The sequence below is a fragment of the Phytophthora ramorum genome (assembly GCF_020800215.1).
Source record: "Phytophthora ramorum isolate Pr-102 chromosome Unknown Phyram_PR-102_s0005, whole genome shotgun sequence".
Classification (NCBI taxonomy): domain Eukaryota; phylum Oomycota; class Peronosporomycetes; order Peronosporales; family Peronosporaceae; genus Phytophthora; species Phytophthora ramorum.
This window is the reverse complement of record NW_027150651.1, coordinates 167,080-193,876: the sequence shown is the minus strand read 5'-3', so window position 1 is coordinate 193,876 and position 26,797 is coordinate 167,080. Positions and strand designations below refer to the sequence as shown.

General features: G+C 52.4%; 6 protein-coding genes across 6 annotated transcripts; 4 read left to right on the top strand and 2 right to left on the bottom strand.

The window, feature by feature from the left end:
- Positions 1-444: 444 nt before the first annotated feature.
- On the top strand, positions 445-2,058 carry KRP23_5737 (uncharacterized protein; the record flags this gene model as incomplete). Its single annotated transcript, XM_067890840.1, has 1 exon — positions 445-2,058. One exon carries the CDS (start codon positions 445-447, stop codon positions 2,056-2,058), a length of 1,614 nt encoding a protein of 537 aa, XP_067745254.1.
- Positions 2,059-2,777: 719 nt separating this feature from the next.
- KRP23_5736 (uncharacterized protein) lies at positions 2,778-6,586 on the top strand (the record flags this gene model as incomplete). The annotated part of the gene is made up of 3 exons (XM_067890839.1): positions 2,778-3,287; positions 3,366-4,285; positions 4,351-6,586. 3 exons carry the CDS (start codon positions 2,778-2,780, stop codon positions 6,584-6,586), a joined length of 3,666 nt encoding a protein of 1,221 aa, XP_067745253.1.
- Positions 6,587-6,728: 142 nt separating this feature from the next.
- On the top strand, positions 6,729-10,430 carry KRP23_5735 (Calcium-activated potassium channel subunit alpha-1; the record flags this gene model as incomplete). The annotated part of the gene is made up of 4 exons (XM_067890838.1): positions 6,729-6,947; positions 7,013-7,061; positions 7,136-7,247; positions 7,313-10,430. 4 exons carry the CDS (start codon positions 6,729-6,731, stop codon positions 10,428-10,430), a joined length of 3,498 nt encoding a protein of 1,165 aa, XP_067745252.1.
- A 303-nt stretch (positions 10,431-10,733) lies between these two features.
- KRP23_5734 (Polycystin-2) lies at positions 10,734-12,803 on the bottom strand (the record flags this gene model as incomplete). Its single annotated transcript, XM_067890837.1, has 1 exon — positions 10,734-12,803. One exon carries the CDS (start codon positions 12,801-12,803, stop codon positions 10,734-10,736), a length of 2,070 nt encoding a protein of 689 aa, XP_067745251.1.
- A 3,055-nt stretch (positions 12,804-15,858) lies between these two features.
- Positions 15,859-18,318, top strand: KRP23_5733 (uncharacterized protein; the record flags this gene model as incomplete). Its single annotated transcript, XM_067890836.1, has 1 exon — positions 15,859-18,318. One exon carries the CDS (start codon positions 15,859-15,861, stop codon positions 18,316-18,318), a length of 2,460 nt encoding a protein of 819 aa, XP_067745250.1.
- A 75-nt stretch (positions 18,319-18,393) lies between these two features.
- Positions 18,394-26,670, bottom strand: KRP23_5732 (Dynein axonemal heavy chain 2; the record flags this gene model as incomplete). Its single annotated transcript, XM_067890835.1, has 3 exons — positions 18,394-24,892; positions 24,945-25,000; positions 25,075-26,670. 3 exons carry the CDS (start codon positions 26,668-26,670, stop codon positions 18,394-18,396), a joined length of 8,151 nt encoding a protein of 2,716 aa, XP_067745249.1.
- Between the last annotated feature and the right edge of the window lie 127 nt (positions 26,671-26,797).

The following is a 26,797-nucleotide window of genomic DNA, read 5'->3' as shown; positions in this document are numbered from 1 at the left end:
GTGAATCGCCGCCGTCTCCGAAAACTCTGGGCCTACTGGAAGTATTTTTCGATGGCCAAGAGAAAATATACTCAAGACTCCACGAAAGCTCTGAAACACTACTTTATCAAGATTTTGCGAGGTTCCTGGGGGTTGTGGAAAGACCGAACACATGCCAACTTGCAGAGAGCGAAAACCAAGAAGTACGGGACTCTTCAGCGCCACTTTGATGCGTTTCGAACTGGAATTCGACTGGTACGAGCTCAAAAAGCAAGGGTCAGAATGCTAGCACACGCCGAGAAGCGACAACAATGGTCTCTTCTCCGACGAGTCGTTAGAGGTTGGCGAGGGTACACTTTGAGGAGGAAGCGTTGCAAGCTACATGGTCAAGTGGTGGCAAAGCAACGAGAACAGGGTGTTCTCAATGGTGTTTGGCGGCACTGGAGATCACTTCACGCGGAACAAATGCATCACCAGTTGAAAATACTGCAGAAAAGCTACGACACCGCAGTGTACGAGAAGCACGAGCTCGAGGCTCACCTACAGGCTGCGAAGGACACTGCAGTGTCTCTGTCAGACCAGGTTGAAATCCTTCACGAGCGATCAAAGGGCGATGATAAGCAGGTGCTAGCCTTGGAACAGAGGCTGCGTCTCTGTGAGGAGCGTAACGTTTCTCTGGAGAAAGAACTCGGAGGTGCTAGAGGAGCTATTGAGCGGGAACGGCATGCGTGGGAAGAAGCTTTATGTGACGAAGAAGAGAAGCGAGAGAGCGACAGTATAAAATATCGGTCGCTGGCTCAGGACAACCAGGTGCTTCAAGTTCAGGCGATTGAGCTGAAGAGAGAGCTCGAAGCGGAACAGGCAAAGCTGGTGGAAGCAGAAAAGGTCAATGAGGATCTACGGGCTGCTTCAGAGGATGCATCCACCTCCCATCACGAAGAGTTTACTGCATCTGTGGAGAAACGAAAAGAACTGGAGCAAGAGATAGCTCAGCTTCGTAGCCACTTGAAAGAGCAAGAAATGGAGATCGAAGACACTGCAAATCGCCTGCAAGAGTACGAAAAACGCATTGCTAGCACTTGCGAAGCCATGAATGACCACGAACAAGCTCACGAACGTGAGAACGAACGCATACGCAACGAGTGCGCTAACATTGAGGCGAAGTGGAAAGAGGAGCAGGTGAAAAACGTTGAGCTCAGTCGACTTCTGCAAGAAAAGAACCAGTTGATTTTGAACATGACGCACCGCGTCAACCATGGGGAGTGCGCAGTACATAACAACCAGATCGATGTGCAGTTCGAACACAGCAATTGCAATGCATCGCGCGGCAATCAGGATCCTCACGCTGGTGGGGAGCAACGCATGGTAGCACACTCGTGCAGCAGACACCCTGCTACTGATCAACCTAGCAAAGCATCGCTCTCTCACCCATCTGCTGTCGTCAAAGTTGAGAAGCGACCTCTTAGACGTTCGAGCCACACTGTTCCTGTGCGTCCAACAGGCAGGTACACAAGACCGGACGAGCTGGAGTCCCCGAAGGATGCAAACTCCATAGCCGAAGAAGTTCTGATCGACAAGCATACCAGCAAGGTTCACGAAGACATCCGGCTTCTCCAAGAGCGGATATCCAAGAGACTGGAGCAAGTCCCGGCCTATGCGCAGCTGCCGCCTCAACTTCTCCAAAGAGCTCGCCGGCCACTGTATCGCCGTGAACCAAAATCTCCGATCAGCTTGTGCTCGTCACTTTCAGACAGCGATTCTAGCGAGGAGAGCCAATCCATATCGGACCGTGTGCGGCGAGCGCGATTGCGACGAATACAAGCGCAGAAGCAAGCGATGGTACTGGCGGTATCTCCAGCTCTATCTCACTTGGCGTCCCGGGCGCAGTCTTCGACGTTGAAAGCGCGAGAACGGGAGAATGTTGCGTTGTCGGCCAACACGTCCAAGAAGAAAAGTGGTCGTAAAACCAACAGCTCAAGAGTGACGGTGGATCGATCCACTCCGTCGAAAGTATCCGAGAAGAAGAAGGGTACGAGGAAGCATGTTGCAATTGCAGGTCACGCTGGACGTGTGCTATGAGTGTCGTTCAGGAATAACAATTGAAACTGTTTTGCTGAGAGTTTGCTGCTACTGGTGTTCGTTCAACTAGTGCGATGCAAATAGGCTAGCATCTCTTGGACGAGAGCATTACAAAGCGTAGGATGGAGCAAGACAGCGGGGCACTGGAACCTCCAGCTGATGAGGGCACCGACGAGCATGAAAATGATCTCGACGCTGAGCTGACTATAACTCTACCACAACCAGCGTCACCAACAAATCGAACGAAGAGTGAGACGAGTCCCCGGAGTCCAAAGCGTTCACCGACAAAACATCACGCAAATTCACTCAGCATCGGTACGTTTTGGCACTTTACCCAACAACAACGTTAGTATCTGAATTGGATCTGGCCATTCACAGATCCTACTGCTACTCTGGCTGCTATCAGTGCACGACTAGCCATTGTGATCCCTCCAGCGGAGAGCGAGATCGCTCGAATCAACCGAGAGGCCCTTGCAGCGGTGACGACTCGAGCGTTGACTGCCAAAAATCAAGGCAGCACCAGTCCGACAGGCCCTAAATCACCAGGACGAGCCAATGATGCGCCTCAAACAATTTCTAGCTCAACGTCATCTTCGAGTCCAAGCGTGAAGGGAGGAATAACACCATCACTTCATGACTCTGTCGTCGCGGAAGAATGGGTGAACTTGCACTTGGAGAATAGTGGAGCATTTCTGCTTCCAGCTAGTGACATCGCCGCAATGCTGAAAAGTCCTGGAGGTGACGACGACGAGGTTGATTTTGAGTCTGAAGCCTTTGCCTTTCGCAAAGGAGGCGACGGCGGACCACTTGCACGCGCTGGGATGGATCGATATTCACTCTATCGCATGGGCATGCCCAAAGACCTCGTTGATCGGCTGTACCGAGCGTTTTACGTGTACACGAATGGCTTCCACAACATCATTGACGAGATTGCTGCACACTGTCCTCCGGGCGCTGAAAGTCACGTGTCATCCAACGCGTGGCTGACGTTCCTTCTACTGCTTGAGCAGTGCGAGAACGGCAACTACGACATGGCCATGCTAAAGTTCAAGCAAGCCGCCCAGCACGCACAGAAGGAGCTCCAAGATGGCTTTCAACAGGAACGGCTAGATTTGAAAGCTCGATGGCATATCGCAGAGACCGCGTTGACGGAAGAAACTGCACGTGGCACGGAGAAGAGCGAGCTGATCCGAAAGCTCGTTACAGAGACCACGGAGTCAAATCTCAAGGTTCGTGAAGAAATACCTCCTGTACGGGTATTTACTTGTACTAACTCAATTCTTGTCCCCCCCCCCCCCCCCCTTTAGCTTGCAGAACAACAGCATCAAATTGCAGCTCAAGCCGAGCAAATTCGCCTACTGAAGCTGGAAGTTCTCGTTCATGAAGACGAGGAGAAGAAGCTGAACGAGTTCCTCGACGATGCTCGGCGGGACTATGAGGTAGCAAACTCTGAGCGTTTAAACGCGTACTCCGAGCGGTTTGCGCTCGATGAGGAGATTCGCAAGTTGTCGGCTCAACTGGATCGCGTCGAAGCAGAGAAGGCCAACTATGCCAAGAGGATGCACGAGACGCTGTTCATGAACCAGGCACTTCGGGCAACTAACGACCAGCTGAAACTGGACGCTGTAGTGCTGGGAATGGAAAAGGACAAGGTGATTTCTGAAAAGCAGAGCTTGCAAGAGCAGTTAGACAAGGCGCAGCTCGAGATCGGACAACTCCAAGAGCTGAAAGTGCAGGTGGACAAGGAGCTCCTTGAAAACCAACGCAAACAGGGTCATCTCGAGGCTCGACTACAGACGATGAAGGAACAGTACGAAATCGAAGTGGGGCACAGCGTTAAGCACCAGCAAGAGATACTTCGGCTGACAGCACAAATTGACGAGGAGAGGGTCCAGACCGGTGTGCTTGAAGCCAAGTGCAGTCTCTTGACAGCGGAAAAGCAGGTCAAGGGGATGCGGGCGCAGGACAAACTGCGCATCGAGAGACTTCTCAACCAGAAGATGGAGTTGGAAGCGATAGTGGAAGCGGACAAGCTCGATCGGAAGAGGGACGAAGAGCAGATCTATAACCTTCGGGCGTCGTTGGAGACGCTGGATAACGAAATGCAGCACTCGAAGCGGGTTTACTCGGCGGGGCAGCAGGCGTTTTTGCATTCTGAGCGCGCCTGTGAACATCTACGGCAACAGACTCAAGAGCTAGAAAAGAACTACGAAAAGGCCAAGAAGAAGTACGTTCATGCTCGGAATCACTGGTGTTTAGTTGCGTTCTGACTGGTTGTCGTGAATGAGTTAGTGTGGCGTCGTTGAAGGAGCGATTCAAGATGTACGAGGCTACTGCGAAGGAGCAGATCATCAAACTTGAGGTGGAAGTCAAAGTAGCGAACGCACAGCTACGAGAAATCACCTACGTAAACAGAGACAACGTCGCGCAAATCGACCAGCTCGCAAAGTCGTTGTCGTTGTCCGAGAAAGAGGCCACAGTGCTGAAAAATCGCATCGACGAGTCGGAGCAGCACGTGGTGGAGCTTCAGACTGAGAAGGAGGATCTGCAGCGCAACAAGACGGAGCTGGCGCTTGCCAACTCGAGCTCAAAGAACACGCTCAATCGGTTCATCCTTTCGCTTCAAAATATGCTGGCACTGGTCAAGCTCGATGAGTTCCCCCTGGACGAGGCTATGCGAGAACTGCTGCAAATGATCATGGACACGTTCGGAGACGAGCTGCATCTTGACAATATTCTCGCTGAGGATGACAAGCCTGTGGATATTGAGGTCGAAGTGCAGGAAGACGTCACGGAAGAAGAGCGTGCCAGTCGCCAGCGACGCGCTGCAGCTCGTCGTAAAGGTATCATCAGTATTGAAGGAAGCGGAGACGACGAAGGCGATAAAGGCGAGTCGACAGCAATTGCAGGTGATGTGGTCGTAGAGCAGGCGCCTACGCAACGCGAAGTTGTGCGTATGAGTCGATTTCGGAAGAGCAAGCTGGATCACCTGGTGAGCAAGCAACTGCGAGACATTGCGCTCAAGGCAGACTTGATCACAAACCTGGAAGCTGTAGTGTGTGACCAACTGCGGCACATATCTCACCTCACGACGACCACAAGACAACAGGCGCGAGTGATCATGCAGTACGAATGCCACAAAAGTGTGCTGCAGTCGGATCTGGAAACCACGACGCAGATGCTGTTCGACGTCCGGACTGACAAGCAAGCGGTGGAGTTCACTCTGGAGCAAGTTCGCATCGACAAAGTGCTGCAGACCAACCGCGCTTTCCAGGCGGAGGTCGCTATAGCATCACTACGGCGCGAGTTCGACAAGCAAGTGATCGCGAACGAAGACCTGATGGGGCAGATCTGGCGCAAGTACGAATACGACCTGTACATGCGGTCCTTGCGCCGCAACAAAGAAGTTCAAGCCACCGTCATGGTTGCGGACGAGCAGAGCCAGACGCTAGTTCCTCAGCGGAACCCTGCGCTGGAGCGACCACGAGTGACGTCGCTGTATATACCCGCAGACGCTTCTGGGGCAACCGAAACTCTGCTGGAAAAGATCAGTAGAGCGACGCGAGAACTGCTTCCTGGTGTTGCGAACGAAATGGATGCCCACTTCCCGGTGGGGAGGTCCAAGCGATCGCCAAAGCACCAGCAGAACAAGCAAGTTCTGGTGAGGCCTCTTGCTTCGAGTCCACGCAGCAGTCGCACGCAGCTACGAGCTCAAGTCAGTCAAGAGGTAGGCAAACGAAGACAGCGCGGGAAGCACCGGAGCAACACGAACTCGATGGAAGTAGGAACATCCACGCTCCCGCTACTGGACGACAAAAGTATTGGCGGACAATCGCAGATCATCCACCACGTGAACGAGTTCGGTACTCGCCAAGACGTTCTCGTGTCACCAGCCCGACCACCTTTCTTCAATGAAGCCGCAGCAAACCGCGCCACCAGTGGGCCAGCGTTATCGCCTCGCCCTCCAGCACCTCAAAGCCCACAAGCACGCAAGCCGATGCCTCGCAAGCTCAGCGCCGACAAACGTCTCCCATTCAACCACTTGCAGCTCGACACTCAGTACGAAGAGCGCGTGGAGTCCACTGGGCGACAACCAACCCGCAGTCCGATTGCTCTCCCAATGACACATCACTCTCCTCCTAGCGTTACCACTAGCACAAGTACACTGCGCTACAGCCGCAGCTTCCTCCGTGCGGGGATGGAAGTTCTCCGCAACGCCGGCTCAAGCGGCAGTCCACTGCCTTATCCGGACGGTGACGATCCGTCCAACGCGAGTGACAATGACAGCAGTGAAGACGATCCAGTGGTAAGCCCCAGTCGGCTGGCAATGGCCGTGAGCAGATACAACCGCGATCAACTCGTCCAACACCAGCAAGCGGAGACCCTCTCGCCTCGACGAGTTTTCATAGATAAAGTCGATCAAAACGACTCGAGAGCAGGCTGCGAGGTGGATTCCGAGCTGTTCGAGCAGGACACACTCTCGCCGTTCACTCCTGCTGTGCTGTACCCCATTCTACCCCACCAATAACGAATACAGTGACGTGGACAACATGTTATAGGCAACTTCAAAGTGCAGCAAAAAGCCAGCGCAGACGTGGCAATTTTAGGGTAGAGACCAGCCGTTGGGGTTCGCCAAAATATTTTTGGACGGTCTCAGTCGACAAATTGCCATGACGGACGTGGTGGTGGCTGCGTGCTCTATCACGGACGCGTCGGCGAGCTGCTACACGGCGTCGTGGTACCTCATTTGGGACCAAGTGCGGTACTGGCTGCTCATTCAAGTGCCGGTCATCGCCATCTCCATCGTCTACGAGTGGCTCGAACTGGCCTCGCACCGCTACGTCGAGCGGCTGCGCAAAATCTGCGACTCTCCGCTCACCAACGTGGTGGTGAGGCTGCTGGCGGTATAGTTGACAGTGTGCGACTTGGTACTAAACGTTGATGTTGGTGTTAGAACTACCTCGTGCAAATTGTCACCAGCTTCTATGTCTGCATCAACTGGAGTACGTGGTACTGTCATTTTTGAAGGTCTCTTCTGCGATTATTGAACGAAATGTTTTCTTATTTGCTGTTTTAGTTGTCCGAGGCGGGTCGCTGGCGGTGAGTTTCTCGTCGTGGTCGATTGAGTCGCTGTTTCTCATCGCGACGGGCGTCGGGTATGGGATTCGGTGGCTTGCTGCAAAGAACAAGTGGGTTTTGTATAATTTGTTTTAGAATGTTTTCGGATTGAGTTTTAATACTAGTTGCTGTGCAGAGTGACGTACGTGCTGCAGCTGCACAATTTGTTCGACTTGTTGGCGGTGGTGGCGCATTTCACCATTTCGTTCCAGACGATTGTGATCGGGAGCAAAACGTATCGGTCGTGGCTGGATTTTGGGTTCATCCGGTCCTACGTGGGCTACGTGGTCGTAGATCACTTGTTCACGCGCTACCCGAACAAAACTTTCTTCTCCCAAGTGCTGTTGGTGGTGTTTAAGGCGCTGTGCCTCGTGTTTTTCTTCGCGGCCGTGCTGTTTTCGCTCGAGCAGCTCGGAGAAGTGCCGCACACAAACAGTTTCCTGCTTCACGTGTACGAATGCAGTAACGAAGATGGAACGGCGACTATCCTGCGAGCTACGAGTGACGGCACGGTGGAGTACCCGAACTGCGACGAAACGTGGAGCTTCTTCTCGTCCATCTACTTCATGTTCGTGACAGTCTCCACTGTGGGTTACGGTGATTTTTCACCTCACACCGTGCTCGGGCAACTTACAGTTTGTGTGATTATCGTGTTCGGAATTTACACGTTTGCGAACGAATCTGCTGCCTTCATGACGCTGTATGGAGACCAACGTGGCACGCTGGTGAAGTACGACGGCTCAAGAAACACGGTGCACGTGATCGTGACAGGAAACCCGACCGTTGCGCAGACGAAAGACTTCATTCGCGAGTTTTTCCACCCTGACCACGAGGAGGCTTTCCAAGGCCACGACAGTGATAGCGATAGCGACGATTCCGAACCAAGCGTGGGGAAAGCTGGCCAAAGTTTTACGGAAGCCTCGCGCTCTCGAAGTGACATTCCACTCAAAAACCATGCTCGGTACGGCAGTATCCACGAAGCTTACACTGCAATGGAGGAAGGAGGAAGTAGCGACAAGAAGCGAAATGTCAAGCCGCTCGTGTCCAAATGGATGCACCGTGGGGGAAGCCTCATTCGAGAAACACACATCGTGGTGCTGATGCAGTTCGACAAGGCCGGTGAAAACGCAGCATACCAGCGAGACGTAATGGAGTTTGTGGAGCAAAACCCTCGGTACCACAAGCGAGTGTTTCTGGTGTACGGCTCTCCTTTGCGCGAGACGGACCTCAAGAATGCGCAGCTAGATCGAGCGATGGCGGTGTTCTTTCTCCCCAATAAATACTCCGATGACGGCAACAAGGAAGATGCGGCTACGGTGCTGCGTGTTCTGTCGGTGTCCCAGCAGAAGCAAGAGCACACGCAATTGTTCGCTATGCTGGCCAACTCAGACAACCGAACGCTTCTGGAGGCCACCGGTTTGAGCAAGGAGAACTTGGTGTGTGCTGATGAAATCCGACTGGGTTTAATGGGACTGAGCTGTCGATGCCCAGGCCTGTCCACAGTCGTGTCGAACTTGATCACGAGTCGCAGCGGTGAGATCCCGGAAGTCTCGCCAGACCAAGCCCGCCTCTTAAAGCCGTGGGTGTCCGAGTACATTTCCGGTGCGGCGAACGAAATTTATGCGTGCTGTTTGACGAAGCACTTCCACGGCATGAATTTCATCCAAGCGACCATGCACATCCACAGACAATCGAACGGCTTGGTGCTTCTGATTGCTGTTGAATCGGACGGTGAGATCGCTTTCAACCCTGGTCGCTGGTATCGTATTGTCCCCAGCACGAAAGCCTATCTCATTGCAGAGTCGATCTGCTCTCTCGAACCGTTTGCTGGCACCCCAAGCATGAGCAGCGTTGCTGCCTTGTCATCCAACATGGCCTTGCTCCAGAGCCGCGGGAACTTACTGAGTCGAGCTCGTCAAGCGCAGCATAATGTTGAACGACGCATCCCCAAGGACATTCGCGAGTACATTAGGCGGTGTGCTGTTAGTGACGATCCATCCCAGATTCCGTCGTCACCTTCGCCTCAATTGCTCGCAGCAGGAGGTCACATTGTCGTGTGTAGTAACATTGGAAACGAGAGCGGCGGCCAGCGATCTGTATCCCGGCTGGTAAACTTCTTGCGTCCACTGCGAGCTCCGCATATCGAGCGGATCGTCCCAGTGGTTATCGTGGACGCCGGCACGTTTGACAGCGTCTCGTGGCTTCAGCTCCGAGATTTCGGCGAGGTGTACCACGTTCATGGCTCGCCTCAGAACCACCACATCCTTGCCGCTGCTGGAATCTATACAGCGTCTTCGATTGTTGTTCTGGCACAAGGCAACGAGGCTGGGTACGACGACTCGAAGGCTATCTTCAACGCCATTCTCGTCAACTCGGCGCTGCAGCGCAACCAGATTTTCACGATTATCGAGCTCCGAGATGTGAACAACAACCGCTTTTTGGATCCCGTGTCAAGTTTTGGTTCCACGCACAAGCTCCAAGGTGGCGACTTCGTTGATGACACGGACGGTGAGTACGATGTGAAGTCACGCTTGTCCAGTCTACGCGGGCCGCTCTCGTCTGCACCGCGCGATAGCGTGCAGCACAGTCGAGCATCTAGTGTTACCAAAAAGCGTAACTGGGTGCAGCGCAAGTCGAGAGTATTCGGGCACGCATGTTCCGCTGTGCAAACCTTTTTCCTCGGAAGCTTGAGAACGGCAGCCCAACAAGTGACGACGTATGGAACAGGGTCCGCCGATTCCTCTGCGACGACGATTGAGAGCCTCTACAGTGGTGACGATAGCGACACTTTCTTCCAGGAGCGCTTCATGAACGGCGCGCTATTCCCCTCTTACGTCGCGGACGACTTGCTGATCCAGAGTTTCTTCAACCCGTCGCTGAACATGTTCATCCGCAAAATTCTCGATGGCAAGAGCTGCTTTGTACTTTACGAGGTCCCGAAGGAGTTGCGAGACCGATCGTTGTTGTACGGAGAGCTTTTTGAGTACATGACGTCAGGAGTGGCGCATACTCTCCCGATCGGATTGCTTCGTGCCAAGGGTGGCCGCGGAGGTGCGCCATACCCTTACGTCTACACGTGTCCGTCGTCCGACACGATTGTCTATCCTGGAGATAAAATCTTCGTGCTGATCAATGTCATGGCTCTCAATCGCCTAGCTGACAAGTTGCAGAAACGTTTCCGGAATCGCACCAAACCGTCAATGACGCTGGCAGATTTGGTGGACACCATCGCAAGGCCATCTCACTCCTCGTAGACGACATCAATAACTACAGCATTGCTTGTTTAGCACTTCTGCTGGGAGAGAAGTGCATCCACGGTATTCCCACTTGTTGAAGTGGAGAACAATGAGTTTCGTGTGCATGGAGAAAGCGTTAGCATCCTGAACATTTGGTAGGGTAGAACACCGTGCCGGGTGGGAGGCAATTAGTATAGATGCAATAAACTCCGTGATAGGACAAAGTTCTACATTGAGTTGCATTCGATGACGAAAAGCTTACGTTGTCTGAATCAACCGCGACGACATGTACCAACGAATACCTGCTGTGGCCTCGTCGCTTCACGGTGTTCGCTTCGTCATCTGCTCGATCACTAAGTCCAGCTTCCGTTCGAGAGTGTCCATACGAGTGATCAGATTGCTCATGTCGGGACTGGCAAGTCCCGTGTCAGACAAACGACGGCTGTGATCTTGTGCTGGTGAGTAGCTGCTTTCGTTGTGAATACTCCCTCCTGGACTTTGAACGGACCGGGTGCTGTTCAGCTTTGAAGGCGATGCAATAGGCTCATCCTTATCGCCAGCATTTTCAAGCAACTCGTGCAACGACTGGTGCCGCTGCTCCGCTGCGAGATGCTTCATTGTGGCCTCGCACTCTTCCATCGCAGCCTCGGGGAACAATTTTCTCAATGTAATCGCCGTGATAAGTGTTTGCGAAGACCAGTCGAAAGAAGGGTCGCTACCTCTTGTCGTATCGAGCTTAGCTCGGAGCATATCGTGCAGCACAACTGGTCGAATTCTACCCCAGAACACTACGTCGTGTCGGCCGTTCTCATGGCGACAGCACGGAATCCATAACAGGTCATTCACTCGTGCAAGCCACTGTCGGAATACGTTCTTGGCCACGCGGCGGAACACCCAGCATTTGTTCTTCTCTTTCTTGGTTTTCTCCTCTTGGTAGGCATCGACGACGATAGCCAGCACAATGTTCAAGAGCACAAATGTCTCCATCGCCATGTAGGACCAGTAGTAGACAACCGAGTAGTCGATGTCCTTAATGCTGTCAAAGTCAAAGTCGCCGTAGATCATATTAATGCACGCCTTCATTGCGCTTAAGAGCGACGAGAAGTCCTGGACACGATCACCAAACAGAACTGTGCCCGCCGCAGCGAACGCCACAAAAATGACGGCAAAGATCACTGAAAACGTCCAGAACGAAAGAACAGCGCTCGCCATCGTTCGCGTCAGGATACTCAGCCCAACGTGGTCACGAAAAGTGTTGAGGATTCGCAGTCCCAGCACCAAGACCGCCGCAGTAGCAAACAGCCTCAACAGGACTGTAAGGCTGGCGATCAACCGGAATGAATGCGTCACCGATTGCAGGGTATCACTGGCTTCACCACCAATTTGACCGTCTTCTCCAAGACTGATAAGCTTGCGCCTGAAGTCGGAATTCATCGTGACAGCCTGCGTGATAAGCACCGTGATGTAGAACAGATAGACTATTGGTCCTCTGAAGAAGTCGATCGCGAACCAACCGTCAGGGAAGGCCCAGACTCCAATCGCTTTCGCCGTATGCTTCGCAAACGTCAGCCATTGACCCAGGGTGCCTAACCGGTGCTTTTTCTCGTACGTTCTTCCGTACGAAATGATCGCAGGAAGCAGGATCCACGGCGAGAACCACACGACTACAAGAGCATCCAGCACGATTGTAGTAGTAGAAGGGTATTGGTCCAACAGCGTTGACGTTGTCGAAGCGCTGGGCTCGACGTAGCCTCCATCGTTAAAATCAAGCTGCAGCTTCGTCACTGCATATCCTGGGAGCTGTCCGTTGAGCGTGATAACAGTGATACCCAACTGTTGTGTCGACGAATTGAGCCATCTCCCGCTGTCTTTCTTGTGAGTGAGTAGTGTGGTGGCATCAGAGATGTTGGTGTCAAAACTGATGAGGAGATCGTCCGTGGTCGTCCTGGACGAGTCGTAGCAAGTCGAGTACATGTCAGCAAGAAACTCGGGGGTATCGCAGTCTCCCGACTCCATATACGTCACTTCAAAATGGACAGCGCCAAGCACCTTGTTAAACGTAGCGATTCGTCCCCATTGATTGCCCGGTAGAGCAGCTCCGTTGTAGTCTGTCGTGACGAAGACCTGCGGAACGAAAGTGTCGTTGAGCCAGTCGAAAATGTCGGGGATGGTTGCAATGTTGTAGAACTTGACGGGGGACTCATCCGTGATGGCGTCACCCCCTGACGTTGCGAGCGCCGAGAAAACCCCGTAGTGCTGGTGGTACATGTTGGTGGTCGGAATGTGGAGGAACATCGCGGCGACAAAGATGATGAAGGAGGTTATGGCGAGGATGATCTTCTTCATATCCGTTGCGTGCTTTTTGTCGTGCCACAGCACGTCAAGTGCCATCCCAACTGAGATTGCCACTGGCGGTGAAGCAACAGGGGAATCACTTTCACTTGCTTGGTATTTGCCAGCGCGTTCGCCTGTGTCACAGGGATCGGGTGACAGAACGAGATACATATCTCCTGCCAACACCATGACGACTTGGCGAGACTGCAGATGATGGTTTAACTTGGCACTTGGACGTCGAATTGGAAAGTGAGACTCGCACGAGCTCTATTTCTTGTGAAAACAGTGAAGCTGGAGGCGGGTCCATCAGTGGAAGCAAGCATCGCGATGATCACAACTGGAACGCTAGTTGACTCATGTACGAAAGAGAGTCAATCGTTGTTACCAGATAATATATCAGCGGAGCTGGGTCCATTGCTTCCACCCCTGCAATGCTTGTATAGAGCACGATCCACTTCCCGAGAGGCCTAGTCAGTTTGGCATTCATTTCGCGGTGAGTCGCTCGTTCAGAGCTATGTCTTGTACGGCTACTAGCCGCCGTCTGTATCCGCAAGCACTGTCAACGCACGATCAGAGTCTGCATACTCTTGCAGTGCGTCTTGCGGTCGTAGACCTGCAGACGTATAATCACGTATTGATTCCTTACGAAATATTCTTCTTCTAGCACTGCGGAGGATTTCAAACGCCAGACCATCAACGTTCTCGTGACAAAATACCACAAGCGAGGAAGGAGATGTGAGCAAGTGACGCAATACGAACTCTACAAATTGGCCACCAAGGCCGTTTCCACGCTTCATTCATGACGACAGCTTATTCACACTTACTTCACTCATTCTTCTCGACGTCTCTATAATTCACATTCACCTGTGGTACAACACTTAACTCACGTTTAACATTGTGGTGAGCTCCAGCTTGCCACCTTTGGTCGATCGCGGGATCCAGAGCAGGAGAGACCCTCCTCCAGTTCCTGGGATGCCCAAGAAACCAGCTCGCCACCGATCCAAGTACAGCGTCTTGCCTCCAAGCGCCGCCACATTCGAGACCCAAGTGACGCTCGTGCCAGCCTTGACCTTCACCTGGTCGATCTTGTCGCCCCCTGACATGATGTTCACACTAACGTCTTCAGTGTCAGAGCTTTCGAAAGTGATGGTAACACTGCCGTCACCGTTCTTGGTCCAGATGCCGGCGCTGTTGTTGAAAGCCTTTCCGACAGTTGTTAGTGCCAAAGCTTCCTCAGCGGAGCCGTCATCGACTTCACCGACAAACTCCGTGGGTCTGCAAATGCTCTGAAAGAACTCCGAGACCACACCAGCAATGTTCGTGGGGTCCCAAACTGCCACGAACGTCATGGTCTTGTCCGAAATGCTGTAGGCGTACTCTTCGGCGGAGAGAAACGTACCGTTGTCGCTCGTCCCGGAGCTGATGAGATCATCCACGATCCCCCCGAACGTCTTGCGGAGCGTATCTCGCGTAGTGTACGCAGTCGTCTCGTCGGATTCAGCGATCAGTTGCTCCATGCAGTTGTTCGTCACTATCGGGATCTCGTACAGCATGAGGTTCGAGTCGTACATTTTCATGCGGATGTCAGCTTCAGAAATGGACGGGTTCGCGCTGCGGAGGTTTGCTATCGTGAGCCACACGCGGTCGGTAAGGCGCTTCATGTCCTCGCTGCAGGTTGAGTTGGACTTGAGAGCAGACTGCAGCGATGTGATGTCAGTCGCGTCCAGATCGTCGAGGGTATCTCCTAACGTGATATTTTTCATGAAGCTCGTGAACGATTCCCAACTGGACACGATGGCGTCCTTGTAGGTGACAATCTCCTTCACGAACAGCTCGATGGTGTTGGTGACTCGGTCTGAAACCTTCATCCCCTTGGAGACCTTGATTCCGAGACAGCTCATTACAGTAATTGGTAAATCGAACACCACGTTGTCGGTCTGGTACAACTTGGTCATCAACTGGTCGGTCGTGGTCTGCGGGTCAGTGACCTGCACAGTTCTCACGTATTTGGTGAGCGCCCTGACCAAGTTCGCGACCTCTTTGCCGCATTGGAACGCAATTTGAACGCCCTTCGCCATGTTGGAGAACACGCCATACGCTCCAAATGTAGCGACAGACAGTGCGGATCGGGCCACGGCCGTCACCTTGGACAGCATTTCAAGCGTACAATCATCGTTTTGCCGGATACATTGCACTCCGCACTCGACGGGGTACTCCAACGGACACTGAGCCCAGCAAGTTCCCAACTTGTACTCGAAGCCGATCGGACACACGTCCGCCACATGCGATTCACGGTAACACGCCATGTCGACTCCAGCGCCGAAGCCTGGCCCGACCCAGTTGATGTAGGTCGACTTCAAGGTGCTGATGTTGGCCGATAAATTCAAGTCCACGAGCTCCAAGCTATCCGACGAGTCGTCTTCGTAGTCGTCGTCGCTGTCGTCTGAGTCGGCATCATCGATGGACATCACAACGGAAGGTGACGGGGACGGCGTCGGTAAGATGCCATCCTCAAATATGAGCGTTTGAGCCAACACAGAAGCGATGGCCGTCGCCAGCACCAAAGCAAACCAGAGTAGCTTAATCATCGTGAGCGACGCGATGCGGGCAGTAGAGCGGTCGGCTGTCAAACGATTAATGGCCTCCCTTGGCACGAAAGCTCTCGGAGCGGTGTTAAACCATCAACACTAGAGCGAATCTCGCTGAATCTGTAGCAAAGCCCGATGAAAAAGGCAAATCGCGGCGATGACCTGGAGTCTGAAGTTCACTGAACAGGACGCCGAGCATTGATTCGTGGTTGTTTGAATCTTGAAGCAAGGGGATTAATGGCGATTAATACGGAGATAAAGTCCGTACACGTGATCGCTCTTACAACTCCACAAGCGACTTGAGAGCACCGCATTCCGGCGCACGAGGCACTGCAGCCACAAGCCTTGATTACTGCTGATTAGTTCCGCCTTGTTTGTCATCTTTCGAGGGGATAGTTATCCTGGGGTACCAAAGTATTTTTTGTCGCGCTCGCTCTGAAACGCCGTCACTCGCCTTCCGTGTGTACTATTTTGTCGCGAGAAAGCTCATGGTGACTGGTTCTGCCAGCCGACGTGCTGGCCGGATGTCGTTGGCGCTGACGTCCACCATCGCTTGTGACGACATTCCTCTCGTCTCTCCTCAGAGAAAGCCTCCGGTTGTGGTACAAGAAGAACGCGTCACAGGAAATGCTTCCTGGTACAAGTCTCCCGCTCGACGACTGCAAGACGCTCTACAAGAATGCGCAGACCTTGATCGAGAGTTGAAAGTCCTGGAGACGTCGGGTCACACGCGCGTAGGAGCCTTCGCGAAACCTTTGGCGATGAAGCCGAAAGTCGGGTCCAAGAGTACGCAGCACGAGAAGACGCGACTGAGTCCTGAGGGTCAGGAGGAATTCCACGACGACGAAGACCCCTCATCAGACCCTTTCATTAACGACTTCTACGATGATCAAGGCCGGACCATGTCCGAGCAACTACTTCGGGGTCGCATGCGTGTGTTGGCGCTGGTCAAGTTGGTCCACGGCCAGCACAGTACAAGCAAAGCTCAGGCAGAGCTGGAGCTGGGCGAGGCCTATGCGAGGCTGAGCCTCTGGAAACAGGCCGAGGTGCATGCTTCATGCGCTGCTAATCTACTTCGTGGGATGGAGGTCGAGGCGCAGGAGGAACGTGATGCTACCGTCACTAAGAGTAGGAGGGGGCAAAAAGAAAACGGGAAGCTACTGCGGCTAGCACTCGAGTTTTGCTACGCGGCGCAGTGCAACGAAGCCGCACGAGGTCGAGTAGTGGCAGAAGAGCTGTTGGCACACCTGCACCGAGATGCAGAAGCCAGCTCTCGCAACCAACTTCTGGCCGCCGCCTTTGAGCGACAAGTCCTGGAAAACGCCTTCGGCTCGGAGCAAACTCTGCACTGGCAGCAATTGGTGCTACGACTGGAAGCACAAAGTGAGCCACTGCATCAGCATCTCACATTCGTAGCAGCTCGACTGCCGCCGGGCGTAGCTCAGATGTTGAACGCGTTGTTTGCTTCGCTTGACACTGCGGCAGATGGCATCGTGCCCTTCCACACCTTTCTTGATCGGCTCCAAACGGCTAGCTCGGATTTCAGCAACCACAAAGCGTCTGCTACCACTTACCTTCAGGAACTCTGCGCCACGCTGCAGCGTGTACTCAATCGGGTCGGCTACCACTCGCTCACGTGGGCTGAAGTTCTAACGCTTGGTGCAAATGGCAATCTCGAGCTCCCCACCAACGATGAAGACTCCAAATCCGACAATGACAGTCCTGTAGCTTTGCTAGCTCGAGTCAAGCTGCTGCTGAGTCGTGTATATCTTCGTCGAGGTCAACTTGAGGAAGCCGTGCGCTACGCCCAAGTGGCAATCGTCGAACGGGAACGAATCAGCCCGGACAGCTCCGAGTTGGTCTCCTTTTATCTTGTAGCGGCTGAGGCGCTTGCGAGACGTGGGCGGCAACTCCGAGTTCTCGGTCACCAAGCACGTCGCGACCGTGCCGAGCGCTGGCTACAATCGACGGAGGGTTCTCGACGTATACGATCGCGGGCGTTGGAAGAGGTTGAACTTGCAAGTGGCAGTGGGGCCCCACTGCTATCGAAGAAAGAGGCGGAAGCACGAGCTAGGACCGTGTTGCTGCAAGAGCTCACGGCCTCACCTCCTCCATCCTCTCTGAGCAGCAAGCATCCCGGAAATGACTATGAAGCCTCTGCGCGCGCTGCAACGGATGACGCGTTAGAATACTGCAACAAAGCGTGGGAGCTTCAGGAACGTCACGTTGGCCGTGACCACGTCACCACTGCAGCTGTGCATGTAAGTCTTGCTCAAGCGCATCTGCTTCGAAGTGGAGTTGAGGATCGGTCAGGCTCCGACGATGCAAAAGAAGCAACAAACGAGGCGATACGCTGCTTCGTGGCGGCCATCGACATCTTTGAGAACGCGTGCGGTGGGCCTGTACCAGCGTCAGCGTTTCTTCATCTCGAACTTGCCAAGTTGTACCAGCAGGACGAATACAAGTTGGACACGGCACGAGCCGAGTACCAGCTCGTCGGACGATTCTTCGCTTCATTCTCCCGTGAATTCGCTGGGTCAGAAAGCACCAAGCGCGAATGCTCCGCGTTGGCGTTGGATGCCTTTCGCCAATGGCTCACACTCAGCCGCAGCAGCTCCTGGAATTCCAACACCTCGCTCGAGGAGCAGCGAGTAGTGTTGGCTGAAATGTACACTGTCAGCGTGAACGGATACGGCGAATTTTCTCTTGAGGCGTGTGAGTGTGCCGGAGGGCTCGCTCGAATGCTGCATCGAATCGCAACATCAAGAGAGGGCCAACAAGCACCACAAAGCGAGAGGCAGGAGAGGTTGCGTGCTGCTGCCAAGTTGCTACGATCTGCGAGTTACATTGCCGAGAGCTTGTTGGGCGCGACCGATCGTCGCTCCAAAAAACTGCGCAAAGACGCTATCGAGATGGAGTCGCAGCTCCAAACGACTGTTTCAGGAGGCCAAGACGATGGAGGACACGAATGGCTCGTTATATAAGCACAGTCTCAATCGAAAACAGGATTACAGCATTAAGATGTACCACATGCACTACAAATGCGTACCGTCCTAGTGTTAGGTGCTGAGGGACAGTAACAATGCGGTACCGCGGCGCGTCCAGAGATCAGGAGTCTTGCCGGGTCCTACTTTGAGATCAACGGCAATCATGAACGACGGACGCTCACGCGTGCCCGTGCGCAACGGGTACATGTAGAGCGGACAGCTATACAACCCCTTGGCAGACTTCTTCTTGGCTTCAACAGGACGGAAATGAAGGATAGGCATACCGCAATGCAGCTCCATCGGGTGCGGTTCCGCTAGACAATCGTGGTCAAAGTCCCATCGAGCACCCTCCAGAATGAGTCCTTTGATGTAGGCGCCGTCCTTCGGGCCCGTTGGCAACGCGTTCTCGCCCTGGTTGAGCACAATAAACTCCCAGTTGAGCGAATCGATTGCCAGTCCATTTTTGCGAGCTGCTGTCTGAAGTAGCGCTGTCAGGAACCCCGTTGGATATGTGAAGCCTGTGAGCCAGAATACAGCAGGTTGCGCTTGGTTGGCCCAACGATCCATTTGCTCGCAGCGGAGCTTCAGGTCCTGTGTCCACGGTCCCAACGGTTTAAGGGAAGGGTAACAGAAACTCCAGGCCGTGGGTACAGCGCCTATCAGCAAGGCATTGTAAACAGCTTCGAGCTCTGGCGTGATAACGACGGAGCCCTGGATGCCTTTCTCCAAGGCTCGTGCTGACGAATTGATAGTGGCGAGTAGTTTGTTGTAGCGCTCGAGCTCCTGCATGAGTACTGTCTTGAGCGCATCTGGATCACTTCGTCCGCTAAGCCCAGCTTTGATGTTTGCGAGGTCAAACACATCGGGCACTGTTTCTCGCAGGGTTTGTAGTAGTCCCAAAACCGTGTCGTCGTTCCCACTGCCACCTTCAGCAACGTCAAGTGCCTGGAGAGACAAGATCGTGGCCAGAAGCTCTCGGCCATCATCGATCTGCGACGCGATCTGTGCATTCGGATGCTGGCCAAACGCTGCAGGTGGATCATCCAGCGGCAATTGGCGAGTGTACTCCGTGTACGAGCCCAACTCGCCGTCGTCTGGAACGAAGTAATATTCTGAGTCCGACAACAGCATGTTATCCACAGTCAGCACATTCTCAGAGAAGAACTGCGAAATATACACTAGCATGAGGCGACGATCCCAGTCATCTGTCACACGGCCGCCGTAGTTGGCCTGAGCGATAAGATATTTGAGCGCGTCCCAAGGGGTATCCTCGTATTCGTCGAGATAGATGGCAAGCACATCTTCGCTAATGGCGAAGTCCGACTCATTGAAGTCGTACGGGATGTTCCAGCCAAGGTTGTTGAATTTGCGTCGTTCCAGCAGTAGCGAGTGGAACCAACACAAGCAGAAAAGCAGTCGCTTGTACTTCTTTATCTGTCGACACCGTGCAAACTTTTCGGGAGTGAGCGTGTTGTACAGTCGAGTTAGATTGGCCTTCAATCCACGAGGTGGTTCAGTAGTCATCTTGATTCCGCGCTGCAAAATTGCGATGGGGAACTTCGGGTTTGGACTGCTCGTCAGCCACAATCGGAACTGTGGGTTAACAGAGCCAGCAGGAGCTGGAGCGGCGGCACAGAAGTTGTCAATGAGCTTCTCTAGCGTTGGTGCCCAGCTAAGCATCAAGTGGCAATTAGCAAGGAAAACCCAGTTTCCAGCATCCAGTCCACGTGCCAGCATTGCCTCGGCGACGCTTGCTTGGCCTTGCCCAAGTGCACAGTTTTCCACTGTTTTGTGCAGTGAGTCAGCTAGCGCAATTAACGAATTTGTCGGGTCCACGCCAGGAGACAGCACGAAGATGAGAGGTGTCTTGTAGCTAGATGTTTCATAGATAGCCTTCAGGTCAAATGGTGGTGGGTCAACAAACTGTGCCCCCAGATGTGTGGCCGTAAACCGAGCTGCCTGAATGCTGAGTCGATCAGGTCGGACACAACGGAGCAGCAACATTCTCTGCAGCTCGTTGCACTTGCCCTCCCAATCCCCGGGAAGTGCCTCAATTTCGGGAGTACTGCTCTGGTACCACGATTTCCAAGCCTTCAAGGTTTGCTCAAAAGAGCTGATAATACCGTGAAAAGCTGGCAACTTGTTGAGCTCGACAATGCTAGCCCAGGCGCCTTCAGAAAGAAACTCGTTGGCAACATTTGACACCTTCTCTTCTTGCGCCAGGACATTGCCACCCTTAAGCAAGAAGTCGTACTCGTCGTGAGGGAGCTTATTCACACTTTGCAGAACACGGGCGCACATCTGCAACGAGAACAGCAGCTTGTGGCGCTCGAAGAGTCCACGGCACGCATAGGCGTACACGGCGTACGTATGGTAATCATTGATGGCGTTAATACGCTCCGTGAGCTCCTCGCTGAGCGCACCCTGGTTCTTGAGACTACGACTTTTTACGATCGAGTCCTGGAAAAGCGCCACGTACGCGTCAAGTGAAAACTGGTACATTGGATCAACACTAGTCATGTCGTTCAGCACAAAATACAGTGTTGACGATCGTAATGCCACGCGCGCATATCCCATGCGGGCAGCGTCAATCTTTTTCTCAGTTTCCTCGCTGATCACGAGCTGCACCGAGACCTCTTCGGAAGTCGTCTTGGACGCGTTCAGGGTCGTAACAAGCTGCTCGTCATCCAACAGCGAGCCCTTTGCTGCAGAAAGCAAACGCAAAATTTCGTTTTCGAGATCAATCAGTTTTTTCTTCGCCGCAGCCACACGCATGACGAGGTCGGACTTCTGCTCCTCTAACGCAGGTTCCTCAAGTTGAACGGCGATACCAAGCAACTGGGCCTCAAGCCCCTGTTCCTTCACAACAAAGTTCACAATTGTCGTCTTGGTGGACACCTCCGGGGTGTAGTGGGGGTTGTGCAGTTTCGTGGTGAGGTAGAAGCGGAACTCTCGGTTGTAATCTAACTCTTTATCACCGAGACGAAGAACTTCACGGTTTCCTACCTTGATGATACTCTTAGTGAGAACAGGTTCAAGGCTCGGATCCAACTCCTCCAAGATATCCTGCATCAGCACTGGTGAACCAAAGCGAATGCCGTTCTCCAACTTGCGCAGAAGGTCCTTCATCATTGGGTCAACGACTTCAAGTCGTGACCCTTCCATTGCCTTAATCCATTTATTTGCCTGACCTTGAGGGTCAATCATGAGAGGCCACCTCTTGCCCCGTGTTGTGATCACACCATTCTCAGTGGAAAGTGGGTCACGCGGGAGGCCGTGTGCATTCCAGCTGCGTACATCTGTTGGATCCGCTAGGAAATCGATGAACGTAAATTTCGGTGACAATGGTAGAGCTTGTTGAGTCACCCGATTCATCCACGTATCCACGAGCGATCCACGATAGAAAGTGTCAAACGGGCCTGCGTATGAGATGAAAGCTGCAGCAACAAGTGCATCACCGACGACGTTTTGGAGGCTTGCGTTTTTATCGGCAATAGATCCTTCCCAGCGCTCACGCTCGCCGGCCAGGCCCTTCACCAGTTGTTCAGCTCGAGAGAGTTTCAGTTCCAGCAATTCAGCCTCTTCGCGTAGTGCATTCTTCTCCGAGACGCTGGTATCGTATTGATTTTTCAGAGCCTCGACTTTTTCTGTGACTTCTTGAAGCTTCTCCTTGGCAACCTGGAGATCCTTTTGCTTGACAGCCAGTGCTTGCTGCGACTTTCGAAGTACTTCTTTCTTCGGTAAAACGACACGGAAGACCCCAGAGTAGCACTCCATTGCTAACACCCATGAGCACAATGCTCCAGCTGCAGACGACACCTTCCTGACTACATCTGAGTTAAATGTTGGCTTTGAGGTGTACTTCTTGAGCGCAGTGACAGTCTTGTCGCGAATCGAATCCTTATCAAATGTCTTGATTTGCTGCAGAAAACTCACATCATTCATTTTCGTCTTGGCTGATGCCCACGTTGGGGGCAGGCCAAAGAGAATCATCACAGCACACATGACCATCGAGACGGCTTCAGGTGGCTGGGTATATACTTTGACCTCTGCAATGGCCTTTTTGTCCAGATTTTCCACCTCCTGCATTGCGCGTTGTAACGCAGGCAAAGCCTCATCTAAATCCTTCTGTGCATCATCAGCGATCTTCTTCGTTTCAGCTTCCTCTTTTCCAATACGTTCACTGTCGGCTTCGACTTGTTTCCGCTGCTCGTCGGCAACACGGCGTTCAGAAACAATTACCACCAGCAGGTCACTGCAGTCCTTGTTCTTCTGCGCGACCACAATTTTGCGCTGCTCAAGTTGTTTGGACATCTCTTCCACTTGCAATCTTGACTCTTCTAGCTTTGCTAGGCCATTTTTGAGTTTGTCTCGGGTATCGCGGATAGTGGCTGCTTTTTCTGAGAGCAGCTCCACGTATCCTGTGACTAAAGACAAATAGTTAGTAGGAGTCACGTAATTGTGTCGTTTCATTCGGGCGAGGACTTGTGAGGATGCAAGCATAACGCTGCTGTGTACCACAGCAAAGACCGCCGCAATCTTGGGACGTTGGGCTTCTACAGCCACGTTCTTCTCCTCTAGAAATTTCATACCAACTTCTTGGAGGGCATCTAGTGGCCATTCGTTGAACCAGTCAATGTTCGTATTGTTGACAAGCGACGGGAACTGCCGGCACCTGCTACAGAAGCCCTTGCCAATCGGACTAAAGGCGAGAACAACGTGCAAGTTTCGACGAACTTCACTGATGAAGAAGTTCCAGAGTGATTCCTTGGTTTCACGTATACCTTGTGCACGTGCTCGCAAACGAACGCCATCAAGAATGCCGGCTTGTTCATCCTTCTCAAATAAGCCTGGAATTTCGCCGCTGCTCAGAATATTGTTTAGGTCTTCCACGAAAGACTCACTTTTGATCTGCGTATCACTGAACAGGAAAACTGTTTTCTGTTGCTGGATCCCCACCTGGGTATAGAGCTTCTTAATATCTTCATGGAACTCGAAGCTACGATAGTTCTTTCCCACTTCGATCTGGAACACCTTGAAGCCACCCATAAAAGCTGCAAGCTTCGTCAGCGACTGCCTACCACTGCCACCAACGCCTACAAGCAGGAGATTCCCGCGCATTGTCATTAACTGCCTGTGAATACGCAATATATGCATAAGCGCGTCGCTGAACATTACGAGATTCATCGGCACAAAGCCTGGTTCGGCGTTGTGGTTCTCCAACTGTTCTTCGACAAAGCTTTTAAGCATTTTCATGTCCATAACCTCGGCATATCGAGCACTGCCCTCGTCAGCGCCTGGAGACGTGGAGAAAATGTAAGTGAACAACGGTCCATTTTCTTTGAGCTGTTCGGGTGCTGACGACAGCAAGCGACCCCAGTCCGTCTGAAAATGGACGCCCAAGAGCTCATCAAGCCTCTTTTTGAACATTTGGCGATCTTCATAGCTTGTGAGACGATCCGAGAAAACACGCAAGCTCTCATGCATCCACAGCCTCAACATGCCGTCACGACTGGCTACGTTGTGTTTATCAGCGAGAAGAAGTCCTTGAATTACTCGAGCCATATCACGCAGGTTAAACAGGTAGTGACAATTTGCTGGGGTCGGCAAAAACTGTTCGAGCACATTTTGATACAGCTGGATCGTCGCTGACACCAACGGAACACCAAGAGGCTTAATTTCGTCATCAAATTCGGCAAGCTTGGGCACGAGCATGGTCTCGAAGATGCGCTTGAGCTGTGCTTGCTCGGGAATCGTCATATTAATCAGGTTGAAGCGACTTTGAAAGCGAGAGCTGATGACGGAGCGTCCACCACCTGGAGGTCCCATCGCAGCAACAAATTGCATGTCTACAAAATACTTGAGCGTTTGCTTTTTGCGGTCGTACCAACAACTGTAGTCAACCCATTGTCGTAGCAGCTCCAGAGGCGGCTGAGATCCAAACAAGTCCTTGGTTGGCATGTTCATATCATCGATAAATGTTACGAGCTTCTTGCCGCCAACAGGGCCAAACCTGTTCAGTGAACGCTTTTCCATGACATTTTCAATCATATCCTGAGTCGTTGCAGAAGAAGTAGCAGACGAGAAATTCATCACCAGTACATTATACGCATCACTCAGGGCTTCGATCTCTCGTTCAACGACGGTCGTCTTGCCCACACCAGTTTCACCAACGAGTAGTGTGTGAATGCCAGCTGACAGCATTGTTTGAAGCAGAAAACCATAGCGCAACGTATCTATCGTAGGCACCATGATCTTATGGAACGGCGTGTTGGGTGCAATACGAAAATTCGGAGGCAGTTTCTCATCCCAAAGCTTGAATTCGCGGCTGGACGGATCTACATAGAAGTCATACGCAGTCTTGAGAGGAGGATAAACAGAATCGATATCACGCAGGAAGAAGTCAAACTTTTTGCGTCCTTCTTCATTCGCAGCGGCCAAGCAACCCCACGTCATGCAGAACAGGAACCATTTCTCGACAGCAGCGGCAAACTTATCTCCACACGTCGATAAGTCGACACCATTCTCAGTCGTAGCCAGCGCGTTGTAGAGGTTGCAAAAAGACTTGACACTATTAAAGGTTGTAACTGGAATTAGCTCCGTCACCTCCGACTGTCTTGAACCTCAATACCTTTTCCATGTACTTGTCAAAGAGCGTCTGGAGCACATCACGCTCTTCCTGGATATGAATTGTCGTAGCGAGCCATGTTTGAATAAAGGGCGCCAACCAAGATCTTCGACATCCATGTATACCATTCCAGCACGACTGACGGTAGCTGGAGAAGCCACCGCAAGATCTTGGACCTCGAACATGAGTGCCATTGATGGGCTCATGCTGATACGATCACCGTTAATCAGCGTTAGCACCTTGTTGTCATCCATGACACTGTTCATACTTTCAATCCAAAGCGTGTCCACTGGTCCATCCAGCATGATCCACTTTTCTTCCGCTTTCTCATCCGCTGCAAGGTTTCGGAAGATAGCTGACAAGATTCCATCGATCCATTCAAACGTTGAGAGATCGTAGACACCATAGATTTCGTTCAGTGAAATCGATTTCGGATTCAGCACCTGTACTCGAACAGGCATATATCCAGGCACACCTTCTTTTGCCATCCACGTCTTAGCCGAAAGCAGTGTTTTCCAAATTGTTGTTTTTCCTGCCATCGTTTGGCCCACGATCATGTTACAGTGGCGAGTCACCTGTGATTCGTAGAGCTGGATCGTTTTGAACACAATCACCGGGTGGACCTGTAGCTTGTGCTCCAACAGCGCCTGCTCGATACTGCCCTGCAACTTACCATAGTCCGTTACCGGTAGTTCAATCGAAGGGAACAAGTCCCCTAGCAACAAACGGAAAAGTACTGCGTCTTCTCGGATGAACTTGGGCATGTTCATGTCTCGCAATGCGCGCAGCAAGATGTTCTCCTCCTGCAAGTTTGGGTCTTCACGCTTGAGTGTGCCTGCCATGTTCAACACCGCCTTTAGACTACGCAGGCCGAAATCGTAGTGGTCCTGCTTGCTTAGCTGTTGGATCATTAATCCATAGAGCGTTGTCGTCTTCTTGGCCAGTACCTTTGCATCACGGAAGCCTTCAGCTTGTAGCATAACTTCAGCAATTAGTGCCAGATCAGGTACCATCATGGCACACGGGCGCATCAGAGCTTTGAGGTTGTCAGGGAGTTCGGTACGGCCTGCGTAACCCGGGTTCATCGTGATAAATATGCCCATGTTAAAGTTGACTCTCATCAGAGTACCAAGGAACATAACCTGCGTTTGCCTAGCTGTCAGTGCTTGCATGATCGTCAAGACCTGCTGTGCGACCACTGACAACACTTCAATCTCGATACGGTTGAACTCATCAAAGCATCCCCAGCCGCCAGACTGAACAAGTCCTGCAAACATACGACCGACGGACTTGTAATCTAGACCGTCGCTGCAGTTGAAGACGATCACGTACTTCGCCAAATTCTTACCCAAGTCTTTCACCGTTTCAGTCTTTCCTGTTCCAGCTGGGCCTAGGGGATTGCCGCCTCTGTTCAAGTGCAGGGCTGTTGTCATGGTGAGAACGCATCGATCGGTCAGTGGCGTAATCACAAGTCGCCCGTTGTTGCCTTGGTATTCATAAGAATACTGCAACGACGTCACTGTCTGCTTGACTTCGCAAATGCCGACCTCACCCAAATCCTTGTTGAAGTAGAAGCGAAGCTGCATCAACCAGTCGAAGTCGTTCACACTTTTACAGTTTTGCTTAACCAGGCGATCTATGACATCACGCGAGTGAATCTCAATCGTGATGAGGGCCACAACTTTTTTGCGATCTGTCGCTGAGAGCTGACCGCGCACCATGTCAGCGAGCTTGTTTAAATACGAAACCCATTTCTTTTTCAACTGCTTTCAGCGCTTTTTTCTCACCTTTAGCCACTTCATTCAGCGCTTTGATGCACTCGTTTGTCCAGGCCGTTTGACCACATGT